The sequence below is a fragment of the Mus musculus genome, chromosome X (genome assembly GCF_000001635.26).
Source record: "Mus musculus strain C57BL/6J chromosome X, GRCm38.p6 C57BL/6J".
NCBI lineage: Eukaryota > Metazoa > Chordata > Mammalia > Rodentia > Muridae > Mus > Mus musculus.
In genome coordinates, this window is record NC_000086.7 from 139,883,151 (window position 1) to 139,899,501 (window position 16,351).

General features: G+C 39.2%; 1 protein-coding gene, 1 long non-coding RNA gene and 1 pseudogene across 3 annotated transcripts in view; 2 read left to right on the plus strand and 1 right to left on the minus strand.

Annotated features, from left to right (window-relative positions):
* Positions 1-4,710: 4,710 nt before the first annotated feature.
* Positions 4,711-14,440, plus strand: Gm52431. Of its 2 annotated transcripts, XR_003953087.1 has the most exons (4): positions 4,711-4,831; positions 5,626-5,760; positions 13,855-13,939; positions 14,112-14,440. It is a non-coding gene; the product is annotated as a predicted gene, 52431 (long non-coding RNA). The 2 variants fall into 2 exon arrangements; XR_003953086.1 differs by having other exon boundaries at positions 13,855-14,440.
* Rbm41 (RNA binding motif protein 41) overlaps positions 6,361-16,351 on the minus strand; it is a 109,085-nt gene continuing 99,094 nt past the window's right edge. Inside the window, exon 7 of the mRNA NM_001172148.1 lies at positions 6,361-7,426. Coding sequence (NP_001165619.1) covers positions 7,287-7,426 — 140 coding nt within the window. The 3' untranslated portion in view covers positions 6,361-7,286. The remainder of the gene's footprint in view (positions 7,427-16,351) is intronic.
* Gm15011 (predicted gene 15011) lies at positions 9,805-11,265 on the plus strand (annotated as a pseudogene).

Sequence of the window (16,351 nt, forward strand, 5' to 3'; positions counted from 1 at the left end):
ACTTCAGGCATTTCCCCTAAATAAAGGCAGCTAATCCTGGCTAGTGGTAGATGAGGTTTGCACCTATGGGACCATGAAATAGTTAACAGAGTTTCTATGTTGTTTAAATTTTGGTTCACACCAAAAATAGTTTATACAGGTTGTGTAACAGCTGCTGTTGAAATTATGTCTAATGGAAGGTTTTGATTCACACCAAAAACACTTACATGTGTTTTGAGTGGCTAAAACTTCTGGTTTCCTAGGAACTAACTATACAAGTCTCCCCTGGGGACTCTGAAATCATCCTTCTTACTTTTTTGCCTGGTTCACTGCCTTGGAAACATTCAAAACAGATTGGCTGATCTGCTTCTAGGCATTGGGATTATGAGACTTGCTTGTCTTTTTATTTAGAAAAAAATGTTTTTCTGATTATGCAAGTAATTACATGCTTACTGTAGGAAATTTGAAAAAGAAAGAAAAGTATAAAAAGAAATAAAATAAGAATCAGTCATAACCCTACATTTCAGAAGCAACCAGTGTTAACCTCTTGGCACGTTACCTTCCAATATCATTTCCAGGCACTTTTTATAGAGGTGAGCTCATTCTTGGATATAGAATTTTGTATACTGTTTTTTATTATGCAATGTCATACAAGTAAGCAATGTTTAATAAGTTATGCATTTATAATGTCTCATCTTGTTTAGACGAACTGTAGTTTACTTTCCAATGCTCTTTTAATTTACGTTAAGTTTTTTCTAGTATGGAAATACTACCACAGCTTATACATCTGGGAATAAAACTACATCTGAGGGGATGAAGTGATGGTTTGTCAGTTATGAGTACTTTCTGCTCTTCCAAAGGACTGGAGTCCTGCTTCTTAGCATCCACATCAGGCAGCTCACAGCTGCCTCTGACTCCAGCCCCAGGGAATTGCATGCCTTCTTCTGGCCTCTGCAGACACCTGCACACACGTGGTGTGCACACGCAGACAGACACATTAATAAAATAAGTCATAAACTCTTTTAATTGAAGCTGCTGCCCATATGTATTGCTGGTGATGGTGTTGGCTCACGGTTGTACTGTAATTATAGATTTCCAGTTTTTCACCTATGAACTAGCATGTAGTTAGCATAGTACATTCCCAGATATCTTAACCCCCCCCCAACTAAGGAGGCTGACTTACAGAAAATGGAAGAAAAGGAAACAAATGAAGTCATAGTTCCAGTGACAGAAAAAGGCAAATATGCTATCCTAAAGTCCAAATTGAATGAGCTCCCAGGACAGTGACAACAATGATATCTTTATATAAAGAGAAAATGTTTATGTAGCTATGCTTGCATTGGGCTTTGTTCTCGTCTGAGGTGTTCAGTCAAAAACGTGTACATGTTGTTTCTTCTGGTTGAAAGCTGCCAGAAATACCTCGTCCAGGTGAGCTGCATGCTCCTAGATGGTCTAATGCCACGTGTGACATCTCATTAAAACTTGTTTATTTTTTCTCACTTAAAGTGTGTGTCTCTTTCCAACTCCAAAGTGATGATGGTTGAAAATATATATATACATTCCCATTCTTCTTTGGCACTCCTCCAGAACCTTGTAAATAATAGGACCGTAGTTTTTATTTATTTAAGAATTAAAATATAATTACATCACTTCCGCCTTCCCTTTCCTCCTCTAATCCCTTCCATGTCCGCTCTCTTCAATACCTCCTGTATTCCTGCTCTCACTCGCTCACAAAGTAAAGGCTGTAGTTGTTTGAAAGCAACACTCTCTCCCAAAGGTGTGACAATACGAAGACAAGCATGAAAGAAGGCTAAGCGAAATTGTCGCTAGTTTTCAAAGTGAGGGTTGGCACTATACTACGCTACTCTGCAACCCCTGTGTGAGTATGCTCAGAAATCTCCATACAATGAAGAATGAAGTGGAGGGGGCCAGAGTGAGGGGTCAAGAGTGGAATTCAGTGGGGAAGAGGGAGAGAGACTGCAGAAACTGCAGGTAGAAATGAAAAGAACAAATCCAAACAATCCACATGATCGTCATAGAAAAGATAACATTTAACGTGGTTTTGAGTTGGAATTTTTTCACCTGTAACCCATTTTCTAAAAGAGTTAGGTAACTGCCCAGCCAGTTTTAAAGGATACACTCAAAATATGTGGTTTTTGTGACCATAACGATTTAGCCATGGTAAGCAGAAATCCGACTGATTCCTAAATAATTGAAGAACTCCTATTGCACTTAGAAACCGTGCTGCCGTTGATCGCCTCTGCCTTCCAGCCCTTGCAAGAACACAAAGGTGAACTTGACTAACTTTACAGTTTCACAGAAGCCAAGCAGCCTTTCCACAGATAAAAGCACTACATAGAAAAACAGTTTTTCTAACAAAGCCCCCCCCCCACCCCCCACCCCCCCCCACCCCCCGCTCCGGCCAGCTCTGCTGACTTCATCCGCAAAACCAGTTACTCTAGCCAGTTTTTCCAAGTCTCTGTCCCAGCCTCTGGCATGTGATACCGTGATATTACTGGTCTTTCTCCCCTGGAAAATGACAACTATTTTGAAGTCAAGCCTCTGTCTCACCCAGTTTTTTTTTGTTGTTGTTTATTTGTTTTTTTTTTAATACCTAGGACAGTCCAGGAAAGTTATAAGGAACATAATAAGCACATGGGAACTTAACAAAGGAATAAATATACAAAACTACTGAAACTGGTAGTCTCAGCTGCAAACTGAGGATGCCCACGCCAAACTTTCCTACTCCACAATGTGATTGCAACACGCAAAATCAACGGGAAGTAATGCGTGTGAAAGCATTCTCAAAACCAAAGGGAACGCAGGCCATCTGTGTTGTGTTGAGAGAGACAGCTAGGGTTGAGGTTTGCTTTTCCTGGGTCACTGTGAGATTTAAACGCTGTGATGTATGCCAAACACTTGGCAAGGCACCTGGGACGAAGCCTGAATATTCTCTTGAATGTGAAAGGGTCCTAGGGCGGTGCAATTATCTGTGAGCTGCTATTATGCGCTAGATGGCCTTCAAAATTACCATCAGACCTCTGAAGTCATGATAGTCAGTGTCTTCATAATCTACATGTATGTACTTATAATCTCTATGTAACCCCTTTGGAGACTGCTGCTACCTCCACTGGGTCTGAGTATGGTCTTTATTTGTGTGTATACGTTTGAATTGCATATGACGATACATATGTGTGTGTATATGTGCCTGTGTCTGCATATAACTAGATTGATTTTTATCAATGCTGAGTGCTTTATTGTACTGAGTATGATGATAGTCCCAACTAAAGTATATCTATCTCTATCACACATATCTATGGAAATACGTGTGTGGCTTTTTATGTTTATGTGTACATATATAAATATATAAAATATGCCTATTTGTGTGTGTACGTGTATCTTGGTAAGATTTGCCACCCTGGCTTATTTTAAGGCAAGGATGAACAGAAGCTGTTAGCCCTACTAGGTCTAGGGTTAGAGAAGTCCACAGGCCAAAGCCCTGTTAACATGACTCTCCAGGTATATACTGTAATATCAGAATGAAGGTCAGGCAGGCAGGGCTAGGAGGATATAGATCTTCATGGCACAGATAGACATGGTAGCTGAGGCAATATGGGTAAAAGGAGAGGACAAAAAATGAGTATTGGGATGTCAGGATCTATGATACAAGAAGGAGAAATTATAGGCTGGTGAGGATCCTGTGCACAGGAAAAAAAATGGCGTTGCCTAGGGGGGGTCTTCTGCTGAAGAATGTGGAGGAAGGGGCCAAGCAGCAATGTGAAGGGGAGCAAATGGGCAAGAGACTATGTGCAGCTTTTGTTAATTCCTACGGAGTCTCATCAAGGATGCCTCGGAGTCAAAGATCAGTGCTAAAGAAAACCAACTTGACATTAAAGACACAAGAAACCCTACACATTTTCATGACATGCTCCCACCCAAAAATGCAGAATCAGGAGAAAACTTCAGGAGCCAGAGGTTCCAATAGGCCGGTTCTCCCTTCCCCTGACTTTGTCCGTGGATGACATCACTGTGTTCATGTTATTTCAGAGAACCACAAACACTATCTAGAAGCTGAAGCCTTTGTTGAACTGCCAACCCAAGATATTTATCTTCTTTGCTTTAGATTTTCCATGACCCTCAAGAGGAAGAGAGCTCAGAGGATGATCCAGCGGTCTAAGGATGATCCAGCGGTCTAAGGAATCTTACATTTGCTTGTTCTTATTTTGTCAAATTGGAGGACGAAAAAGCTGGTGGCAAGGCACTCTGTGAAGAAAAGACTAATTTCTTCATCTCTTTCACACACCCTTTCCCCAAACAAACCTTTGGCTTGTTCCTCACTTGAGACTAACAGTGGAGACATAGGCAAGTCCCTTTTCAACAGAGGCAAATGGGTTCTGATTCCAATGGCTCACAATCTAGGTATGCTAGATTACTTCTAAAAGAAGACAACAACACATGATATCCTGCAGATTCATTTTCAATGTGTCTGGGGTTTTCCTGTCCTCAAGTAGAAGAGGCTAGTTTCTTTCTTTCTTTCTTTCCTTCCTTCCTTTTTTTTTTTTTAATTTGAACGTTTTTTGGAGACAGAATTTCTTTGTGGAGGCCTGTCTGTCCTTGAACTCACTCTGTAGACGAGGTTGCCCTCGAACCCACAAAGATCCACCTGCCTCACACACACACACTCTCTCTCTCTCTCCCTCTCTCTCTCTCTCTCTCTCTCTCTCTCTCCCTCTCCCTCCCCCCCCCTCTCTCTCTCTCTCTCTCTCAAGGGCTGGGTTGAAAGGTGAGAGTGACTACACCCAGCAGAAGAGGCTGTTTTTGATACAGGCTAGTCCTGGCATTGGTTGGACAGGTAAGATGCAACAAGGAATAAGCTGAGACTAGATCTGAAAAGGCCCTGATAGCTTTTGGGTTGGACCACTGTGCAAGTTTCCTGATGGAAAGAACAGCTACATGGGAGAAAACTGAAACACGTTATTCAGCAAACAGGACCAAGAGGCAAGACATGCGTGGTATTACTTTGGCCCCTCTAAACTCAGATGTCAAATGTGAGGCATTTTTTTAATTGTCTCAGTTTGGGTGGATAACAAATAGCTGAGTTTCTGAACCATGAGATGGGCTTTATTTTGTCACTCAGCAGACCCAGGACAACTAAAGAGAGAGTGACCTTTGTGCTAGTCCCTGCTTTTTTTTTTCTAAAAAAACTTTTTTTTAAAAAAAAAAAAGATTGCTTAAAATTGTATGTGCATGAGGGTTTTGCTCATCGGTATGTACACACCTGCTGCCCTCAGGGGTCAGGGGAGGTCATTGGATTGTCTGGAATCGGAGTTATGAATGATGGTGAGTCACCATGCAGGTGTTAGGAACTGAACCCTTGTCTTCCGGAGGGAAACAAGGGCTCTTTCTTAACTGCTGAGTCATAGATCTCCAGCCCACTCTATGCTTTTCCCAAGTAATCAAAAACAAGTCCTTAAAAAAATCAAAGATCTCAAAATACTCTGAAATGCTCAGTCCAGTGAGTTATGTTTACTCCACATTAGGACTACTAACAAGACCATGTTACTCCATTACATACATGCAAAAGTCTAACTCAGCTAACCCTTCAACAACTGTCTTTAAAGAAATAATGTTATTTTCATTTTACAGTGGAGAACATTGTGATACAATCCATTAGTGCAGCGATGAGTTATATGCACGAAGTAGGCCACTGAGACCATGTATTTGAAGAACATTATCTTGTCTCTGGCTTCTTCCTGCCACTCTGTGCTTCCTACCTATAAGGTAAGCGGCTTCTGTCTTCCTTGCCTTTCTATGATAACTCTTCTGCCTACCACACAGACTTAAAAGCAGTGGGGGCACTTACGCACAGATTTAAATCTCTGAAACGAGGAGCTGAGATTTGTGCTCTATCACTTTATGACCTCAATTATTTTTGTCACAGAGACAAAAGCATCTAACACACACATGAGTGCACACACACACACACATGCACACATGCATGCACACACGTGTGTGTGCTCACGTACATGCACACACACTCCACGGTATACATTATCTCATATACTAGAGGTGGCTAATCCTGGTTCTCATGGTATAAATGCTATGGTATAGTTAAGATGTGGGCAGAATAGAGGGAAAGAAAGAGCCTTCTCACTTCTCATCCTCTGACCTCTAGTCTCATCACGCCAGGTGTCCAATGGAAAATTCCCTTTTCCACTGTCTGAATACAAACCCAACCCATTGTTACATTGGTGCAGGAAACTACTGATGTACAGTTTCTTAAATAAGTCAGACAGAATTCAAGTGCTATGTACAGTAGGAGGTAAGTCTAAGCATATACATGGCTTTACAACTGTCAAACACTAGAAACACTCAGGTTGTCCATCACAGTTAACACAGGCAAATTGTGTTATATTCTATAATAGGATACTGCACAACAATAAAAATGAATCAATCACAGACTTCTACAATAGCACAGAGAAGTGCCTCAAAACTATGGTGGGAAAGGAAGTAGTCACAATGGAATGCATACAACAGATTACAAGTGTGAAAGTTGGAACCTATATAAACCAGAATTAGATCGTTTAGGGATGCTTATATGGAAGGTAAACTCACAAAGGAAAACAAAGGCAATTAGATGAGAGAAGGCATGTCAAGAGTAGAACAGAATGGAGGGGAGAGGAGAAAGCTTATGTTGTTCCATTCTTGTCCAGGTCGGTCATCACAGAAGTGAGAACATTACAAACATTTCTGTGGTTTTTGTAGACAAGGTCTTGTTGTGCAGCACAGGCTGGCCTTAGCATCAAAGCCTACCTGCCTCTTGCTCCTGGATGTTGAGATTACAGGCTTGGGATTATACATCTGAATACCCTCCCCCCAAGTTTTATGACAAACATCTTTTGGGTTAAATATTAAATGTTATCGTTATTTAAACAATTATTACACTTATTACATTTCTGTTCTATTACCAGTCCTAAAAGTCATTTTTAAATATCACCGTGTCAGTATTTAATTAATCATGCTGATCCCACAGCCTGAGCTATCACTATGTAAAATTATCAGAGAACAATTGTGATCTTAGACTGCACTCAAAAGATTTAAAGAGCAAAAGTTGTTATATATACTATGGATATTTCTACCACATTGTCTGCACATCTTATAAGCCTATTTATAAATATAATCACCTCAGTTGTGGCACGTTTTAATTGGAGACCAATGTTTATAGTTACAGAGTTTCATGGACCAATCCATATCATAAATAAAAGTTTTTCTGCAGACAAATATCACACATTTAGACAGGGTAACTGCTAGAAGCCCAAGCTCAGCTCATGCTGCTTGAAAAGTTCAGATGATGCTGTCTTCAGTACCATTCGTGGTAGTGCCACTGAGTTGAAAATTGTCAAGTACTCCCAGTGAAAATAGCAGGGCCTTCTGGAAATTCTTTCCCCTGTAAAAGCAATGAGAATTCTATCAAAAGAGGTCAAAGTTGCTCTTTTTTTTATTTTAGAATTTAACAGAACACTAGTAATCATCCAAAGAGCCTATAGTCACAAAACAATGTTGAATTTTGTTAACAACAGTGAATGTAGTTGCACTTTGAGCTTGACATTTTACTTTTCCCCAATCCCCTGGTAGGCTTAAACACAGACCATCTTAACATGTCTGTGAAAATCAGCACCCCAGCAGCCCCAACAACCCCCCACCCCCAGTGGATGGGGGACAAATTTTTACTTTCTGCAAAGTTCCAAATTCAGTTAGCTGCTATGATTACTACGTCTGGACGTTCCCTGGAAAATTATTTCCCCAAGGCCTATCTTTATTTGACTTGAGTTTATTCCGTGTGAAAAGACTTCTCCCTAGAAGCATTGTCAAAAACAATCAGTGGCCATAGCTTAACCCAGCAGCAACCTGGGTCTGTTAAAACAAACAAACAAACAAACAAACAAACAAACCGCTTGGGACAAAAACAAGCTGTCAAAAATCTGAAAAGGAAACGCCAGAGAATGAGATGTTCAAAGTTTTTGTTTGTTGTTTTTTTGTTTTGTTTTGTTTTGTTCTGTTTTGTTTTTGTTTTGTTTTGTCACTTTTTTTAAAAATATCAACCTAGTCCTTAGAAGGTCATTAGCATGAGTAGGGCTGTGTGCCTGCTCAGAACTGCATTTTTCATATAGAAGAAACTCAAAGGAAAAGAGTTGATGTTAAGAAGAACTTACTAACAGACTTGCTTCTAGGAGACTTTAAGAGAACTTACTAACAGACTTGCTTCTAGGAGACTTTAAACCACACAAGCAAACTTTAAGGAGCACTGCCCTGGAAGATAAGTAACTTGCTAACCAGACCTGTTAGAGATAAGGGAGACTTTGAGACTTTAGGATTCGGGGATGTAAATGATTGTTCACCCAAACTGATAACCCTTAAGCCCCATTCCTATGAGCTGGGAGACAACCCTGACTTAAAACCAGCCATTAGGTCCATCTCCATATCAAAGGACATGTTTTTATCAAGTGGCCTAAAGAACCAGATCTCTCTTGAGAAAGTGATAATTCAGCCAGGTGGGCAAGATAAGATTGGGGAGCAATTGTTTGTGAAGAACAGTGCTGGTGTACTTCAAATGATCCTGGCACTAGTCAGTATCTGTGCTGTGTAAGTTTCCAGTCTGCCTTAGTGGCCAGACTTGCTGGCGCCTGTCCCTGTTTAAATTGTTCAAACTGTAACATGGGGCCAGGACCTGAAAGAGAATTAAGGATGATAGTGTTTGTGGAATGCGTATGTGTAAGGTGTATAAAAGTTAGCAAAATATATTCTATGCTGGTTCCTCTTTGAGCATTAGCCAAAGCTGGTCCTACAATATTATTAAGGAGCTTTCCCTTTTATTCATCTCTAATTGTGCCAAGTGATTTCACCCTGGGAAGGCATATTATTTATACAACACATCTACCTAGGAAAACCCAGATAGGGGTCTAACTTTTCAACCCTAGCTGACCTTGAGGCTCAGTATAAGTTGGGAGTTATGTCTAAGCAGAATTAGAAGTTGTCTTTCTGAGTAGCAATGCAGGTCCCGACCTCCACCCACTCCCTTTGGCAAAGGCTAGGAGAGTTGTTGATTTGGGACATTTAAGGAAATAGTTCTCCCAAAACTACCTGACCAATAAGTTGAAAGAGCAAATATTTCATTGGTTCTCCATTGCAAAGAAGAAAGCCTTAAAGATTTAGGTCACAAAAGTCAATAAATAAACAATAGATAGCAAAATGCAGCAACCCTTTTGGAGGTTGTCACAATAGATTATTTCCAAAGTTGTAAATTACTTTGTTTAAAACATTTCTTTTTCAACAACAAAAGAATATATGATACATAAAAAATAGCCTACATAGAAACTATGACCAATAATACATAGGCTAAAAAGCAAAAGGTGGTGAAATGAAGGTATCTTCAAAGAAGCCCAGTCCATTGAAGTTAGACAAGAACTGTAAATATGTCACTTGAAATACATTGGTACGGGGAGATGGCTCAGCAGTAAAGAGCACTAAGTCCTCTTACAGAGGTCCTGAGTTCAATACCTAGCAACCATATGGTGGCTCACAGCCATCTGTAATGTACTCCAATGTGCCCTCTTCTGGTATGTCTAAAGACAGCTACAGTGTACTTGTATACCTAAAATAGATAAATGTATCTTTTTTTTAAAAAAAGAAATATATTAAGGGACTTAATAATGGAAGGGCTACTGAAAAGGAAGCAGGAGTTTATTTTGCTGCTGAATTACTATGAATTTAGACATGTATTTGAGGTACCTCACAATGAGAAAAATGAAGTATATAACAGAATGCATTAATTGTAGCTCTGGACCTGATTTTATGCTATGAGTGTGGTAGCACAATTAGTTTAAGTCCTGTCAATATTTGTGTGGTCTGTTTGTGAAGCAAGTAGACAGCAGTTAAGGCATTCTGAAACAGCTCTTAATTCCTTTCTGCAAACAATGTCAAAGATATTTTCAGTCACCAGGAACTTGGGTACAGTGTGCTTTAGAATTCATTGCTTTGTGTTTGGAAAAAAAAAAATCAAAGTTCCCCTGAGTAAAGGAGAGCTGTGGGTGCAGGATTTGTTTGGTTTGAGCCCATGCTAAAAGACTTGAAGTTAAATTGGCTATTCCGAAAGAGGTGATGAATGGTGTTATCCTTCAGTAAGTATCTGGGCTGGACTATGTCATTTCATTCCAAATGTGCTAGAGACTGCCATAAAACAAAAGCTAAGGATTACTAGAAGGCTATGATTGAGGTCAGGCAAAAGATGGCACAAAAATAGAGTTTGTACTATCTGGAACAGCTGATTCTGAATTTGGAATGCATCAAAACCCACTTCATATCAAAGAAATTTGTGATAGGCCGGATTGTTATTATTCTTCAAAACAATGTATTCTAAAGATAGAATTTCTCCGGTGTATAGTTCCCTCTAGATACAAAACATCCTGAAGATTCATCTTTCAGGATATCCATAGTTATACATACAATTCCAAAAACACTTTTCCCCCTGTAGAAATTGTCAATCTGTATTCAAAACTGGTACACACACACACACACACACACACACACACACACACACACAAACTGGTACCAAGCCTGGGAAATATGAACTAAGTATGTATGAGCATTCGAGTTACCATTTATCTAATAGATCCCAACAAGTTGTAGATATTGATATAAGTAATTTCTGGAGTCATCTTGTCAATAGTTCATGCCATCCCAAACATCTGGAAGAATTTATTGTGAATGGATGCAGTACAGCCAAGATCTAAAATGTAGTGCATCTTTCAGAAAGCTGTTTTAGAAATATAACATGGAGAAAGTCTGGATACAATAAGCATCTAAAATAAATACAAAATTTTGAAGCCTTCTATACTTCGAGGTCCCAGTGATAGGGTTTGATTTGTTGAACTGTCACTAAAATGGTGATCATGTTAGTAAAATGAATTCAGAGTTTCAGATGTGGTATTAATCAACAAGAACTAGAATTGTACCGGATCAACACTGTATGAAGTAAAAACTAAAAGAGCTTGCAACACATAGAGAACGCATGGATCTAGATGAATAAAGACATACTGCGGTTTCCTTGAGGCTCATGAAGATGAGGCAATTAGAAAAAAAGTCAATAGTTACAGAGATTCAGCTGTCACTGTGAAGAGTGACATACAGAACATGGAAACATGCCTTGAGTTAGGCCAGGTTGAAATGCTAAAGAACCCTCAGATGTCCCAAGATGCCACTGGTGAAGAGGGAACATCAATGATGACATAATGAGGTTATACTGTAGACTGTGTAACTGTGGGCATAGGAAGTTGGAAAAAAAAGAGCCATTAACATGTGTGCCTCCATATTTTGGGAGTAGAAATTGTGGCTTGAAACCTGAATAAATATGACTATTTTGATACCTCAGATATTACTATTTGTTTAGTCAATTCACTGAAAACATTTGGAAAGTCTGAAATTATAAATAGCAAAAGGTTAGAAAAATGTATTAATGATATTTAGACCATTTTATGTATTCAGTTTTTAAATGTTGATTATCAATATATAAAGTACTATAAAATTTTGAAACACAATGGTGCTGGTAAATGCTTAAAACTTGTGAATTCTAGGGCATCAACTGAATTCAAGCATAAAACAAGCTTTTACATTTGTTTTATATTGATTGCTTTATGAGCATATGAGAGGTATGCATAAAAATGATTTTTAATATAAACTTATTAAGCATATTGATCCACTTTAGATCAATTTTATGTCCTTGGGGGCAGGGAATTTATGTTTCAGCTTATCATTATATTCATGAACTATGTCAATTATTTTCTTCATAATATTAGTATCTTCATGAAAAAAGATATTAATGGGAAAAAGAATGGAAGAAACAGAAGTTATGTTTATAGAACTAAGGAGAAGTATGAGAATGAAATTTCTTTCTATACTGATGTGAACTATATCAGTAAAGATGGAGAAAGAATGAAGATGGACCAAGTGGAGATTATAAAATAACTCTAATTGAAAAACTTTAAAACTAAACAGAATTCAAAGTAGACTTGGGTAAATGGAAGACAGAAAAAGTCAGTGAACTTGAATATAGAGCAATTGAGATTATCAAATGTGAAAATCAAAAAGGCAAAAGCTGAAGAAAATCTAACAGAGCCTCGGGAGAGTGGGCTATGTTAAAGTTCATTATGCGAGTCCAAAGCGGGAGGGGGGGCGCAAAAATCTATGAAAAGCATCTCAAAATTCCCAAATGTGATAAAACATCTTTTAAAATTTTTTTATTGGATATTTTCTTTATTTACATTTCAAAGGTTATCCCCCTTTCCAGGTTTCCCCCCTGGAAGCCCCTTATCTCCTCCCCCTTCCCCTGCTTCTATGGGGCTGCTCCCACACCCACCCACCCACTCGCACCTCCCTGCCCTCGAATTCCTCTACACTGAGGCATCAAGCTTTCACTGGACCAAGGACCTCTCCTCTCATTGATGCTGGTCAAGGCCATCCTCTGCTACATATGCAGCTGGAGCCATGTGTACTCTTTGGTTGGTGGTTTAGTCCCTGGGAGCTCTGGTGGGTCTGATTGGTTGATATTGTGGTTCTTTCTATGGGGTTGCAAACCCCTTCAACTCCTTCAGGCATTTCTCTAACTCCTCCATTGGGGACCCTATGATCAGTTCAATTGTTGGCTGCAAGCATCCACCTCTGTATTTGTAAGGCTCTGGCAGAGCCTCTCAAGAGACAGCTATACCAGGCTCCTGTCAGCAAGTACTTCCTGGCATCTACAATAGTGACTTAATCTATACATTGAAGAAACTCAGCTCAAAGTAGAATGAATTCAGATGGAGCCACATGTCATAAACAAACTGTTAGCAGCCAATACCAAAGATAGACTTTTGAAAGCAGAAAGGGAATACAGATATTTCATTTCTCACTAGAAGGGCAGAAGACAATAGAATGCCAGATCAAATCACTGAAAGCACAAAACTGAAATGAACAATCATATATCCAGCAAAAAGTGGCCTTGGAAAATAAAGAAGAAATGACATTTTCAGATTGACAAAAAGTGACACCATTCTTGACTAGCAAATCTGCCCTATAAGAAATGCTAAGGTTGTCTGGAGTGTTAAACGCACTTGTTCCTCTCGCAGATGACCTGGGCTTGGTTCATAGCACCCACATGGTAGCCAACAACCATCAGTAACTTCAGTTCTAGAGAATATAGTGCCCCTTCTGTCCTTTGTGGGTACTGAATTCACTTGGTGCACAAGAAAAACACTCTTATAGAGGAAAAAAATGTTAAAAAATTTCTTAAATGTTGAGTGAATCCTTCAAACTAAAATGGAGAAAAAACGCTGAGTAATAATTTGAATAGATTTATTTTTGGTTTTGGCTTTCTTTTTTCCATTTATTTAAAATATGTCTGCATAAACCAGTAAGTAAGAAATCCATGTTAGTAAGAATACTACTAATTAAGTCAAACTTTGTATATACTTTGATAGCAAAATGAAAGAAAGGAAGAAAATGGAGCTTTATAGAGGCATCTTAAAAAATAAACTATGGCTTGATATTAATGTAAATGAGATTGTTACAAATTAAAAATTAAATTTCATTCCTAGAACAAAAATGAAAGGAACCCACAAAATAGGAGAAAAAATTTGAAAATTGTGGTTTTGGTTAAAAAAAACTAATATCTATGTTATTAAGCCTTTATTAATTAAAATTATGTATATATTTTGATCATTTCATAGTAAGTACTGTGTTGCATCATTTGTAACCCTTTCTCTCTCCCTTGCAACTCATTTTGTTCCCCTCTGCTCTCAAATGAATCACTCCTTTCCTCCATGGTCTATGGTACTACTGAAGGTCTTGTAGATGCCTGTGGTCCATGCTGTCACCTGAAGCCATGTTGATGTATGTGAGCTGTGATGCCACCTAGGACCATGAAAATGTGAGTTGTCTGCACTGCAACCTGAGGCTCTGTTGATGTCTGTGATCCATGCTACTGCCAGGGGTCATGTCTGGGTCTCTAGCCTACAAGAGCTGGGGGGCTGTGTTGATGTCCCTGGCATATGTTACCACCAAAGGCTATGTCTGAAGCCATGTTAATGTCTGTGGTCCAGGCTGGTGCTGGGGACCCCATTCCTGTCCATTGCCAGTATTGTCACCAGAGAGTGTGCTGAGGTCCATGACACATGTTGATGCTGGAGGACAAGTAGATGTCTATGATCCCTGCTGTTGCCAGACACCATGTGGAAGTCCAGAATCCATGCTCCTGCTGACTGTAAATGACAAGGAAGCTTCTTCTGCAGTGTTATAGATGACTGCAGACTCACAGTTGATTAAGAGGGACATAGAAGGCTTCTATGACAACTCCCACCCCACCCCCAAATGTAACAACCTAGACAGAAGACCATTGACGGGAACTCTTAAAAATTGTAATGAGGCAAACACAGAAGTGGATGCTCACAGTCAACTATTGGATGGATCACAGGGCCCCCAATGGAGGAGCTAGAGAAAGTATCCAAGGAGCTAAAGAGATCTGCAACCCTGTAGGTGCAACAACATTATGAACTAACCAGTACCCCGGAGCTCTTGACTCTAGCTGCATATGTATCAAAAGATGGCCTAGTCGGCCATCACTGGAAAGAGAGGCCCATTGGACTTGCAAACTTTATATGCCCCAGTACAGGGGAACACCAGGGCCAAAAAATGGGAATGGGTGGGTAGGGAAGTGGGGGGGGGGTATGGGGGAATTTTGGGATAGCATTGGAAATGTAATTGAGGAAAATACGTAATAAAAAAATTGTAATGAGGATGCTGAAATATAGCTCTCCACACTAGAAGGCTACAGGCGGGAGTCAGGCTGGGGAAGGACTCACTTTTCTGTAAGAGACTGGCCTCCGAGAGCTTGACCATGCTCAGAGGACTATATGGATGACACGAATTGGACTTTTTAAAAGTCTGTTTTGCAGGAGGACAAAGGGTGGGGGTGCTAACCTGGGAGAACTGACTGGGAAGTAAGGGTGATCAGGGTACATTATATGAATTTTCTAAATAATCAATAAAAACGTGTTAAAAATTTGAAATGCATGATCTTTCCTTTATTTTGTTGTGTATCTATTTATCTACCTATCTATCCATATATATATATATACATATATATATGTATATATATATATCACATAATGTACATATTGCATCTATTTAATGTTGCTTGTTTGTGTCTTAAAATGGCAATGAAAAGACGAATAACCTGATTTTAAAATTGAGCAAAATATTGAAAAGACATTCCTCAGTAGAAAATTTACACATAAAAAAAGAAAGAAAATTCATACATGACAAAATTTGACTATTCCATTACTAATTAATCATTATGGGGTGGGAATCAAAAACTGCAGTGAGCCGGTTGGTGGTGGTGCATGCCTTTAATCCCAGCACTAGTGAGGCAGAGGCAGGAGGACTTCTATGAATTCAAGGTCAGCCTGCTCTACAGAGAAAGTTCCAGGACAGCCAGGGCTACACAGAGAAATTCTGTAATGAAAAACCCAACCAACCAACCAACCAACCAAACAAACAAACAAACAAAAACTCCCAAACCAACCAACCAACCAAACAAACAAACAAAGACCCCACAGTGAAATGGCACTCTATACCCGCTAGAATCACTACAATTAAAAAGGTAATAACAAGTACTAGTTAGGACATGGAAAACTGGAACCTCTTTTAGTTTCTCAAATAGTTGGTTACAGAGCAGCCTGGTGGCCCAGTAAGTCAGGTCCTAAATATGTGTACCAAGAGAAATTAAAGTATTTGATGACATTAAAACTTATAATGAATGTCCATAGCAGATTTATTTATAATAGACAAAGTCATGTGTCCACATGCTAATCAAGATACAAATACAACCTGTAACACTCATCTGATGGAATAATACTTAGCTATGGAAGGAAGTGCTGACACACACAAGGAGGATAAAGTCTGAAACCACTGTGCTAAGAGAAAGAAACCAATGACTAATGATGTAGAAACCACATATTTTATGATTCCACTTACGAGATAGCCATGCTAAGTAACTCTATAAAGGCAGAGTGAATTAGTGATGGCTTAGAGTTGGACCAGAGGATAAGAATGCTAATGGTACAAGTGTACTTGTAGGGAAAAGGAAAATGTTTTAAAATTGTGACGATAACTGTATACGTCTGAATGCAGAAAACCCACCAAATTGCTCACTTTCATTAAAGGATGAAGTTCATAATATGTTGATTTTATTTAAATAAACAAATATAATCACATATGCAGAAATACCAGTGAGTGTAGGTTTTTTCCTGGAACGTTCAAAGTAAAGTCAGGGTCTTAGAGA